A 12364-nucleotide genomic window follows, 5' to 3' on the forward strand; every position below is an offset into this window, starting at 1 on the left:
TTTATTCTGTTCTAGTGTGGAGGGCATTTAGCAAATACTTGTTGAATAAATGAAAAGGAACTTACACAAAACCATCTACAACAGTGAGGTAGGTAGCACATTTCTCAGGTGGGGTAACTTGTCTAAGACCTCACAGCTAGTGAGTTAAATAATCAGGATTTAAACCCAAGACTTACAAACTGCAGAGCCCACAATCTTTCTCTGGCCCCTTGAGTGTTAACGCACCAGCTGAGAGTAGCTTTTCTGGTGGGGGGTGGGGCGGGGGGTGTGGTGCGGGGAAATGGAGGTTAACATCAGTGCTAAGACCTCTGCATTGCTCCCGAACTGAAACAAACTTCTTCAATACTTTCTAACCAAGGAGTGTTGGCCCTTTGTTATTTTTGAAAACCAAGTTCTTTGCTCCAGCTTGGAAACCAGCTCTTTGTGTCTGGTGGCAAGTCTCTCACTCTCTTCCAGGTTCACATCCAGGACGTCTGCTGTGTAAGTGGGTGCTCGGTGTGTGTGAGTGTGCACACGTCAACGGCAGCCTCAGGGGAAAGGAGCAAACACTGGGTGTGGACATTAGGAGAGCAGGAGGTTCTGTGAGGAGGACGCATGTCTCAGGTACTCTAGCAGAAGAGATGACTAACTGTAAGTTACAGAGAACAGAGGAAATTCTGTTCCCGCCCCAACTGGAGGCTGAACTGCCCCAGTTCCCAGAGGGGACTCCTTGGACAATCAATCATGGACAAGCTAAGCCTAGAGCAGTTAAGGACATGGAAAGGCCAGCAGGTGTTTTGAGTTTATTTTTTCCCAAGTAGAGCCTCACCTCCCATCCCACTCATCACTACTGTCTCCACTTTCTCCTTACCTGGAGCATAACTGGGGCTATTGGTGGGGTACAGGCTGGGATTGTAGGCAGGGGCCGCAGCTGGGTAGGCTGTGGGGTAACCTATGAAAAGACAGGAAAAAAAAAAAAAAACCTATTTAGTTGGGCAAGAAGAATGATTTCTGAGGAAATGGAATCCAAGTCCCAGGCTTGGACTTAAGCCTCTTCATGAGCCATTTCAGACCATATATGTGGCTCGTTTTAGCCTTCTGAGAAAAATAGAAAATATATACATATTTTTCTATTTTTTAAAAGCAGTATAAGATATATATGCCTAGATGCTCACTGTAAAAAAACAACAACAAAACTGAAACACCATATAAGTATATATGGTAAAAGGTGTAACTCTACTTTCACATGCCTGCCACAACACTATTCTCCTCCGCAGAGACAGTAACAGTTTGGCATTTAAGTCTCCAGATAGTTCTCTATGCATTTTTATACACATATATTCAGTGGTGTGCTGGTAAATATTTAACAACTGGCCCAGGGAAACTGCAGTGAAGCCCTATTTTGTAGCACTTGCTGAGTTCCATGCTGTAAATACTCTCACCATGGCTGGTTTCAAGCCAGCAACATCATCAAATGAATAGCTGAGAAGAGATGCTCACAAGTGGCCCTAGAGAGCCCATACAAGCCTGATCCAGTCCACCACTCATAGTATATATAGGGATTAAAAATTTTTTCTATTGTGACAAAATATATGTAACAAAACTTGTGATTTGAACCATTTACATGTATAATTCAGTGGCATTCATTACATTCACAATGCTGTACAACCATCCTATGTATTTCTAAAACTTTTTAACTACTCCAAACAGAACTCTACCTATTAAGCAATAATACTCCATTCCCTCTTCCCATAACCTGTATTAACCTTTAATCTACTTTGTGTCTCTATAAATTTGCCTATTCTAGATATGGTATATACAGGGAATCAAATACTATTTATCCTTTTGTGTCTGGCTTCTTAACAGAATTAAGCTCATCCATGTTTTAGTATGTATTAGAACTTTAATCCTTTTCATAGATAAGTAATATTCCACCGTGTGTGTGTGTGTGTGTGTGTGTGTGTGTACACACACATTTTGTTTTTCTATTCATTTGTTGGTGGACACTTGGATATTGTGAATAATGCCACGGAGAGATTAAGATTTCCAGGGAGACTTAAAGGAAATAGTTAACCAAGCAGATGGCTGAAGGAAGAGCATTTCAGATGAAGGAAATACTCAGCACAATGGCCCTAAGTTGGGGGTATATGATATGGGACATGTCTGAGGAACAGTGAAGAAGCCAGTGTAGCTGAATTGGAACAAATGAGGAGGGAAGAGGCAGTAGATGAGTCAGATAAAAGGCTGGGCAGTTCACATAGGGGCCTTATAGGCACTGTAAGGACTTCAACTTTTACTCTGAGTGAAATGAGAAGCCATGACGGGATCTTGAGCAAAATAATAACATAATCTGACTTAGGTTTGAAAAACATCACTCAGCTGTGTGGAAAACAGACCATCATGGGGGAAGAATAGAGAAGCCTAGAGACCAGTTAGGAGCTACCGTAAACTCCTTGCATGGATAACGGGGCTCAGATCAGGGAAATAGCAGCAGAAATAATGAGAAGTGACATGCTAAGAGACTTCACATACTTTGCCACATTGCTTTCTAGAAGGACTATCAATTTGTACTCACACTAGCAGTGTGTAAGTGCCTGTCTCACTGCTCGCTACGGTTATTTTTAATGCTCATTGGTATTTTGACTGACAATGGAAAGCTGATTTTAAAAGTCAAAGATTAAATCCCTAAATCCCTACAAGCCTCTTTGGGATTTGTAAATACTGAGCTTTAATAATGTATCTTTGTTAATATGCCTTTTCCTAAATCCTTTCCAACTCCAAAGAAAATTCATCTCTCTTTACTCCCCAATCATTTTCTGACTTCACAGCCAAGGCAGCCAACTTGTTGTCACTTAATTAGCAATATGCTGCTAAGTCGCTTCAGTCGTGTCCGACTTTGCCCGACGCCAGCCCACCAGGCTCCCCTATCCCTGGGATTCTCCAGGCAAGAACACTGGAGTGGGTTGCCATTTCCTTCTCCAATGCATGAAAGTGAAAAGTGAAAGGGAAGTCGCTCAGTTGCATCCTACTTTTAGTGACTCCATGGACTGCAGCCCACCAGGCTCCTCCACCCATGGGATTTTCCAGCAAGAGTACTGGAGTGGGGTGCCATTGCCTTTTCCAAATTAGCAACATGGAGGTCTGCTAAAGTCAAGGGTTTAATCTGGAAAACAAAGTGATCTGGTCTCATGGCTGAAATCTGTATTCAGCTTCACATGAGAGATGGCACAGCAAAGAGTAATCCCACCCCTATTACATCATTTCAGATGTCTTTTAGGGGCAATTATAGGATCTTCCTTCAGTGTTTCTAAGAATTTTTTTTCACTTGAATTTGGCAGGTATCAAAGAACAGCAGCATTAGAAAGACCTTCATTTTCTAGGTGACATTCTCAGGCTGAGAGAAAGGCAGGGACTTAGGGTCACAGATCTGCAGAGATTAGAAGTAACTTCAAAGCCATTTGGTCCACCCTCACATTTGAGGCTAGGGCTCCTCTACAACACATTCATGGCATCATTCATCCCTGCCCTGGATTTCTACTGACCACAAAATCTTTCCTTTCCCGAGACTCAGCACCCTCCTCCACTGTGAGACTGCTCTGGTTGTCTGAAAGTGACTTCTCATACTTCACTGAACTCTATCTGTCTCTTCTACCCTGTAGAACAGAACAGATTTGAAGACACATGCATCCCCAATTACAAAACTTATCACAGTGTACTTCAATGGTTTCTTTACATTCCCTGTCCTTCCCCCTTTCCTCAACCTGCAAGTTTTTTGAAAGTATAGCTATGTCTCCTTTGCTTGTACACAGTAGTGCTTGATCAGGTCCTCTTTCCTACTCCTTGAGCAAACCACCACCTCCTCCCCTCAGCCGGACAGCAAGCATCCAAGCTTCTCAAACACAGGCTCAGTTTAGTTCAGTCGCTCAGTCGTGTCCAACTCTTTGCGACCCCATGAACCAGAGCACGCCAGGCCTCCCTGTCCATCACTAACTCCCGGAGTCCAAACCCATGTCCATTGAGTCAGTGATGCCATCCAGCCATCTCATCTTCTGTCGTCCTCTTCTCCTCCTGCCTTCAATCTTTCCCAGCATCAGGGTCTTTTCAAATGAGTTACCTCTTCACATCAAGTGGCCAAAGTACTGGAGTTTCAACTTCAACATCAGTCCTTCCAATGAACACCCAGGACTGATCTCCTTTAGGATGGACTGGTAGGGTCTCCTTGCAGTCCAAGGGACTCTCAAGAATCTTCCTCAACACCACAGTTCAAAAGCATCAATTCTTAATATCTTTTGCTTCTGTTAGGTCCATACCATTTCTGTCCTTTATTGAGCCCATCTTTGCATGAAATGTTCCCTTGGTGTCTCTAATTTTCTTGAAGAGATCTCTAGTCTTTCCCATTCTATTGTTTTCCTCTATTTCTTTGCACTGATTGCTGAGGAAGGCTTTCTTATCTCTCCTTGCTATTCTTTGGAACTCTGCATTCAAATGGGTATCTCTTTCCTTTTTTCCTTTGCTTTTCACTTCTCTTCTTTTCACAGCTATTTGTAAGGCCTCCTCAGACAGCCATTTTGCTTTTTTGCATTTCTTTTTCTTGAGGATGGTCTTGATTCCTATCTCCTGTACAATGTCACGAACCTCCTTCCATAGTTCATCAGGCACTCTATCAGATGTAGTCCCTTAAATCTATTTCTCACTTCTACTGTATAGTCATAAGGGATTTGATTTAGGTCATATCTGAATGGTCTAGTGGTTTTTGCCACTTTCTTCAAACACAGGCTAGGGATGAATAGACTGTGTGGCCAGTAGAGAATATCCCTTCCCCACCATCAACTTCCTCTGTCAAGAAAGAGTATCATAGGTAAGCTGGGCTTCCTCCCAACAATGTTCCTGGTTTTGTTTTGCTCATTTTGTTTCCTTGTCCCTAACTCATATTACTCATCCTACTGCCTCTTTTGATGCTGCTGGGATCTCTGGCACCTAGCACAGATAAGAGAATTTATTGTGCTTCAGTTGTTAAGTCATGTCCGACCATCGAGACTCCATGGATTGTAGCCTGTCAAACTCCTCCAGGCAAGAATACTGGAGTGTGTTGCCATTTCCTTCTCCAGGGCATCTTTCCAACCCAGGGATCAAATCTGTATCTCTTGACTCAGCGGATTCTTCACTGCTGAGCCACTGGGGACCAGATGCCATGACCCACCACTGGATGGGCATCCGGTCCCATCACTTCACGGCAAATAGATGAGGAAACAATGGAAACAGTAAGAGACTTTATTTGGGGGGGGTGCTCCAAAATCACTGCAGATGGTGACTGCAGCCATGAAATTAAAAGACGCTTCCTCCTTGGAAGAAAAGCTATGATTAACCTAGACAGCATATTAGAAAGCAGATACATTACTTTGCCAACAAGGGTCTGTCTAGTCAAAGCTTTTGTTTTTCCAGTAGTCATGTATGGATGTGAGAGTTGGACTATAAAGAAAGCTGAGCACTGAAGAATTGATGTTTTTGAACTGTAGTGTTGGAGAAGACTCTTGAGAGTCCCTTGGACTGCAAGGAGATCCAACCAGTCCATCCTAAAGGAAATCAGTTCTGAAGACCTTGATGCTGGAAGACTGAAGGCAGGAGGAGAAGGGGACAACAGAGGATGAGATGGTTGGATGACATCACTAACTTGATGGACATGAGTTTGAGCAAGCTCTGGGAGGTGGTGATGGACAGGGAAGCCTGGCGTGCTGTAGTCCATGGGGTCACAAAGAGTTGGACACAACTGCGTGACTGAACTGAACTGAGCCATCCAGGAAGCCCCAAGGCAGAGAATAGGTACTCAGTAAAGAGATTACTCAGGAATTGTATTTTGGAGCTATGAAAGGTTTAAAAACAAAACAAAACAAATCCAAGACGATCCCTGGCCTTGAAAAGCTCACCAAGTAATGAAAGAGAAAAACAGGTAAATGGACAGCTGGAATGCACCTCAAAGAGTGCCTGACAAGGCTGTCAAGTGAGCAGAGAAGGGCCCTTCAACAACCAACATTTATTTAGTACCTACTGTCTGCCAGGGATTATACTGGGTACTAGGTGTCCCTGGATGTAGACAAAAAAAGAGGGAGGAAGAATATTCCAGGCAGAAGCATGAAGGGTAGCATTTTGGGGACATCCATAAGAAGCTTGGCTTGTTCCCTCCCTGGCTCTAAGAAGCAGGACTGATGGGTTAACCACACCTGAAAGCTAGGTTGCCTTTTAGAGCTTGATCTCATCACTTTTTCTTCTTGTGACTATATCTCCCTTTATGGTCATTGGCCCCAATGTATCTTTTCATTTTCATGTCCACTACCTATGCTTAAGTTTCATACATCTAGACTGGACTTCTCTCCTAACACCTGACTCAAATAGTATCTAACTGCTTACTCAACACCTCCACTTGGATGTTTGCTAGACATCAAGTTTAGATGGCAGAGTGGCTAAGAGTATGGTCTATGGAGCTATATCTAAGCTTAGGTTTGAATTTCTGGAACATCACTAATTATTTGTGTGACCTTGGGCCATTTGCTATGCTTTAGTTTATGAGAATAATAATATTATTTACCTAATAGGTTGGTATAAGTATTAAATTAGTAAGACCTCAAAGTGCTAGGAGGCAGGCAAACAGTTAAGAGTTCAAAAACTTAGGAATTATTATTTTAAATTATGATTCAAAATTAAATACTTACTATCTTCTAAATATTTACTTTCTACCTTCCAAATCTGTTCTCCAAGCTTCTTCTCCACACCAGTAAATGACAATTCGTTCTTTTAGTTCCTCAGGCCAAAAATCTTACAGCCATCTTTGACTCTACTTTTTTCTCCTATTCACATCTAATTCATCAGCAACTCCTTTTCAGTTCTACCTTCAGAAAATACTCAAAATCTGACCCTATCTCATTACTTATATACTTTCCATTCTAGTCCAAGTCATCATTATTTCTCACCTAGATTATTGCAATAGCTTCTTAACTGGTCTCTCTGCTTCTTTGTTGCCATGCAGTCTATTTCCCACAGCAGCCAGAACAACCCTTTAAAACATTAAAGCAGATCACGACACTCCTCTCTTTAAACCCCACATAGCTTCCCATGACAACCACAGAGAAATCCTTTCAGTGACCCACCTGGACTTTGGTTACCTCTTAACTTCCTCTCCTACTACTTGAAAGTGAAAGGGAAAGTTGCTCAGTCACGTCTGACTCTTTGCAACCTCCAGGCCAAAATACTGGAGTGGGTAGCCATTCCCTTCTCCAGGAGATCTTCCCACCCCAGGGATCAAACCAGGGTCTCCCACATTGCAGGCAGATTCTTTACCAGCTGAGCCACCAGGGAAGCCCACGAATACTGGAGTGGGTAGCCTACCCCTTCTCCAGCAGATCTTCCCAACCCAGGAGTCAAACTGGGATCTCCTGCATTGCAGGGACTCTTTACCAGCTTTCAGGAAAGCCCTACTACTTGCCTCCATGTTAATCTACTCCAGCCACAATGGCCTCTGCACTATTCTTTAAATGTGTCAACCATTTCCCCATCTCAGAATCTTCACCTTTCCCCTTTCCTCCTTTCTGGAATTCTGTTCAAAGGTCATTATACACTCTTTCTAAAACAGGACCTTCAACTTTCATTACTCTCTGTGCTTCTTATCCTGCTTTGTTTTCCTTCACAGCGGTTAACAACCTGACATACTGTATGTTTACCTACTTTCAGGAGACTGCCCATCTTCTGTCACTACAATGTAAGCTTCAGGATATAGTAACATTTGTTAGGTTGCAATTATTCCCTGCTGAAGTCTTCTCAGCACACTCCCAAGACTCTGGACAGGCTCTGCTCCACCCAAGTGAGCAGAGTGCATTCTAAGTCCCAGTTCCCCAAGACTGCCTGGATCTGCTGAAGTGCTTGGTGATACAATATGGATGTTTCATCCACCACTCAGACAAAAGATACTTTAATACATGTCTCAAGTCTCAAAACAACACTAACGTTATTTCCCCCATCTTGTAGATAAGGAAATCAAGGCTCACGGAGGTAAAGTGATTTTTTTGGCCAAGATTATTTAGTAAATCAGTGGTGAGTGAGTGAAAGTCACTCAGTCGTGTCCGACTCTTTGCAACCCCATGGACTATACAGTCCATGGAATTCTCTAGGCCAGAATACTGGAGTGGGTAGCCTTTTCCTTCTCCAGGGGATCTTCCCAACCCAGGGATCGAGCCCAGGTCTTCCACATTACAGGAGGATTCTTTAGCAACTGAGCCACAAGAGAAGCCCAAATCAGTGGTGGGAACTGGCTTTTTCCACACCTACCAAATAACTAGGACTTGGTCCTTGGAAACATGTATGCCTCTCCTGTATTTATATTTTTTGAAGGTCAAGAGTGATGAGAATAAATGGCCACAAATAAGTTTTTCTCCCTTGTACCTCAAAGGCTTCAGTAGTGATCAAGTTTCCTGGGATTCTGAGGTATACATTTTAACTGCTTTATAGATGTTAATACAATCTAATCCCTTTTACTGTTACTAGGATTAGGACTGAAGAAATATAAAGCTATTTTTTTATTAATACGGAAATCAGAAACTACTTTCTAGAGAAATTATTTCTGAAATGACTTGATCTTTAGGAAGTAAAAATAGCAGTGTATCAAAAAGCTAGCAGAAGACTAACTCCTTGGGTCAGGAAGACAAAGAGGATTTTGTCGTTGTGAGCAGGGGGGACACTTATGCAATGAAGACACTCCAGGTCTGAAGCTCACGAACAAAATTAAAAAACTGTCCCTCCAACCCCAGGGGTAACCAAAAAACCAAATAAGCAAAACAACTGAACAATAAAAACAAACAAAAACTTCAAACACTTTAATTCTCTCAAAATGAGAAAGAAGAGGGCAAAAAGAAGGATATATTTTTAATTTGGAATATGTTCTGAGCTATCAGGCACTTCTTTATCTACCCTAACTTTATGAAATATATTATTAGTCTCATTTTATAGATGAGGATATTGAAGCTTAGATTTATCTTACACAACTAGTAAAAAGAGAGTGGCTACAGAACTGGGCTGGCTGAATGAGACAAAGTCCACTCTACCAACCTCCCTCAAAACATGAGTCTGCTTTGGATAAACCTCTGGATTTGGCTGCTATTTTCTTCGCCAACATTCTTATTTCAGATTCGAAACCTGAAAAAACAGGAAATTACTCAAGAGAATTGCTTTGATCAAAGATGGTTCAGGGTTTTTTTTTTAAAAAGCTATTCTGTTCCCACTCGGTGTCCTAATATAGACCATGCTCACATTACTGAAAAGCATCACACAAGCACTGAATTACAGAGTTAGAAGAGATATTAGAGGTGATTGAGTCCAGTTTGCCATCCAGCACTGGAATATCTTCAATAATGGCCCGCATGGCTGGTCACACAGCCTATGCCAGCACACCTTCTAATGATGGTGTATTCAGAACCTCTTCAGGCAGTCAAAGCTTCTTCTGAAGAGCTCTGGAGGCTAAGAAATTTCTTTACTTGGCACTAAAAATCAACCTTGGAAGGAATCTAACCCTGAATAGCTTCCAAACTACAGGTCCTAGTTTCACCCTCCAGAACATGTCTGTTTCCCCTGCTCCAGCACAACAATCCACAGATATGATATCAGTCATTCTTCCTCAGTTTTTCCTTGTTCAAATCCAGATTCAGTTCTTTCAACTCTTCCCCGTCCTGACCACCCATCTTTGGCCAGAATTCCCAATTTATAAATCGCCTTCCCTAAAAATAATTTCATCTTCTCCCTGCCTTGCTCACTCTTTTTTCTCCCTTAAAAAAACCTGAATTGACATAATAAGACTGGTAATAAGTGGTTATGAAGGCCTAAAGTGACTTAATCCAGATTTCTTCATCATTATCCATCAGCACTGTTAGTATCGAGCAAATGCTTACTGCGTTAAGCATGGTGCAAGGTTCTCTACATAGAGCTTACAGTTCAACAGGGAAATAACATAGGTAATTTATATTAATCTATCTATAGGCAATATATATGATATAAAATCAGAGAAGGTTGGCGTGTTATTGAAATGCTGAGGAGGAAGTGAAGAACAGGTCTGGGATGGCTGGGAATAGTTTTTCAGAAGAAACATTTTAGTTGGCCTTGAACAATGAATACAGAGGTATGTGGGGTAGGGATTAAGAAATATATATAAATTTCATGCACGAAGACATGAAAATGCATGCCATATCAGGCAAATGACAAACAGTTCAGTGTGATTGGGTTTATAGAGTGTGGGTAAGAGTATCAGGAAATGAAGATTAAAAAAATACACTGGTAGTAGGTTGTGAAGAGATCTGAATGCCAGGCGAAGGCATGGAATTTATCAGTAAATAATCTACGGAAGGTGGTGGTACAGTGGGTAAGAATCTGCCTGTGAATGCTGGGGACACAGGCTCGATCCCTGGTTCAGGAAGATTCCACATGCTGAGGAGCAACTAAGCCTGTGTGCCACAACTACTGAGCTCGAGCTCTAGAGTCTCCATGCCACAAACACTGAATCTTGTGCTGCTTAGAGCCTGTGCTCCACAACAAAAGAAGCCGCCATGAGAAGCCTGTGCACCTCAGTGAAGAGTAGCCTGAACACAGCAACGAGTACCCAGCACAGCCAAAATTAAATAATTAATTTATAAAAAGAATCCACTGGACGATTTTAAACTGGGGAGTTTCAGATTTGTGTTCTATAAAAACGACTCTAGTAGCAATACAGAAAGGGGTTTGGAGTTGATGAGATCAGAAGAGGAGGAACCAGATGGGAAGTTGTGGCAACAGCCCAAAGGCAAAGCTAAAACAGTAACAATGGGACAAAGAGAGGGAAAGGACAAAGATGTTTAGGAGACAGAGCTCACAAAACTTCATCCTGATAGCAAAATTGTTTTTATTGCTTTGAGTTGACAGGCTACAAAGTAAAGATGGGAAGTATTTTAATTGCAGTTTGTGGGCTTTTTCTCTCTTTTCTTCAATAAGGAGGAGGAAAGAAAAATTAAATGGACCCTTGAATCTGTGAGTTCCAGGGGGGAAAAAGGCCTAAATCTTAATGTTCTTACTATTAGGAGGCCTGGCTGCTAAGAGTGATTTCCTGGTGAGAATGTAGGTTGGTGAAGGAGGCAGCAGCCCTGCAGTGCTGGCTCCAGACCAGCCCACTGACCTGAATATGAGGTTGTCTGTACTATGGATTCAAAGCCCACCCGCCCAGCCTGCCATTGCTGAGCCCCAGGATATAGAGGTGTGAGTGAGGCATTGTTCTTAGTTGTGGCAAGGCAACTTCCCCTGAGGTAACAAGAAAGGGAGGACTATCCAGTAATCAACTGTGCTCCAGTTATGCTGCACCTTCAGGGAGAACACCCATCAGGTGAGAGGCACTAACCTGTGGGTCATCCACCTTGGCTGGCCAGGAAGAGAAAGGCTGCTAAAACCAGACCAGGCTTAGTTTGATAAAGTCTTTAGTGGAAAAAAAAAAAAAATCACAGAAAAACAGAGATAAGAAAATAGGCTATATTAAAGCTAATAATAAAACTGCTTCTAAGTAAGCAGGTTAATCGGTGCTGTTGCTCAGTACAAAACATTCTTTTACAAACCTAAAAAATATTTCCAAAGTTCCCTATCTGCCAGTATGAGATAAATTTTAATGGAAAATAGATGACCTAGTCTGTCTCAATTACCAATCCAGGAGTGTGTTGCCGCTGCTCCCTACCCCACCCCAAATCTATCGGTATAAGACAGGTGGGAGGTAGTCAGCACTTTACAGATTGTTTGGTGCAAGGTTTCTGCTCTCCCTGCACTTCTTTTTTAAAAGAGAGAAAAAAGCAGTTGAAATTTTGCAAATTGATGATTTGGTCCATGAATCCCTTTTCCTTCTAGATCAATTCACTCTTTCATTTCACTGTTGTGTTTCACAAGATCTGGTAAAGGGAAGAATCCTGCTCAGATTCAGTAAAATATACTGGGATACTTGGTTTTCCATGTGAAGAAAAAAATATTAGATCCACCTCACACTTCTCCAATTCCAGAAAGATTAAAGACCTAAATTAAAGAAACAAAAAGTTTAAAACTATCAGAAAAAAAATAGTAGAATATCAGTCTGACCCTGGGATTAGAAAGTATTGGGCTTCCCTGGTGGCCCAGAGGTTAAAGCGTCTCCCTGCAATGTGGGAGACCTGGGTTCGATCCCTGGGTCGGGAAGATCCCCTGGAGAAGGAAATGGCAACCCACTCCAGTATTCTTGCCTGGAGAATCCCATGGACAGAGGAGCTTGGTGGTCTACAGTCCACGGGTCGCAAAGAGTCGGACATGACTGAGCGACTTCACTTCACTTAGAAAGTATTTCTTAGATGAGACCAAAACAAACAAA

The 12364-nt window shown here is 42.1% G+C and overlaps 1 protein-coding gene across 3 annotated transcripts in view; it reads right to left on the reverse strand.

Annotated features, from left to right (window-relative positions):
• The window catches only part of FAM168A (family with sequence similarity 168 member A), a 64480-nt gene that overhangs the window by 18434 nt on the left and 33682 nt on the right, over positions 1–12364 (reverse strand). For all 3 annotated transcript variants that reach the window (XM_068989235.1, XM_068989233.1, XM_068989234.1), the window contains exon 2: positions 851–931. In XM_068989235.1, coding sequence (XP_068845336.1) covers positions 851–931 — 81 coding nt within the window. The remainder of the gene's footprint in view (positions 1–850; positions 932–12364) is intronic.

Source organism: Capricornis sumatraensis, chromosome 16 (assembly GCF_032405125.1).
Source record: "Capricornis sumatraensis isolate serow.1 chromosome 16, serow.2, whole genome shotgun sequence".
NCBI classification, from domain to species: domain Eukaryota; kingdom Metazoa; phylum Chordata; class Mammalia; order Artiodactyla; family Bovidae; genus Capricornis; species Capricornis sumatraensis.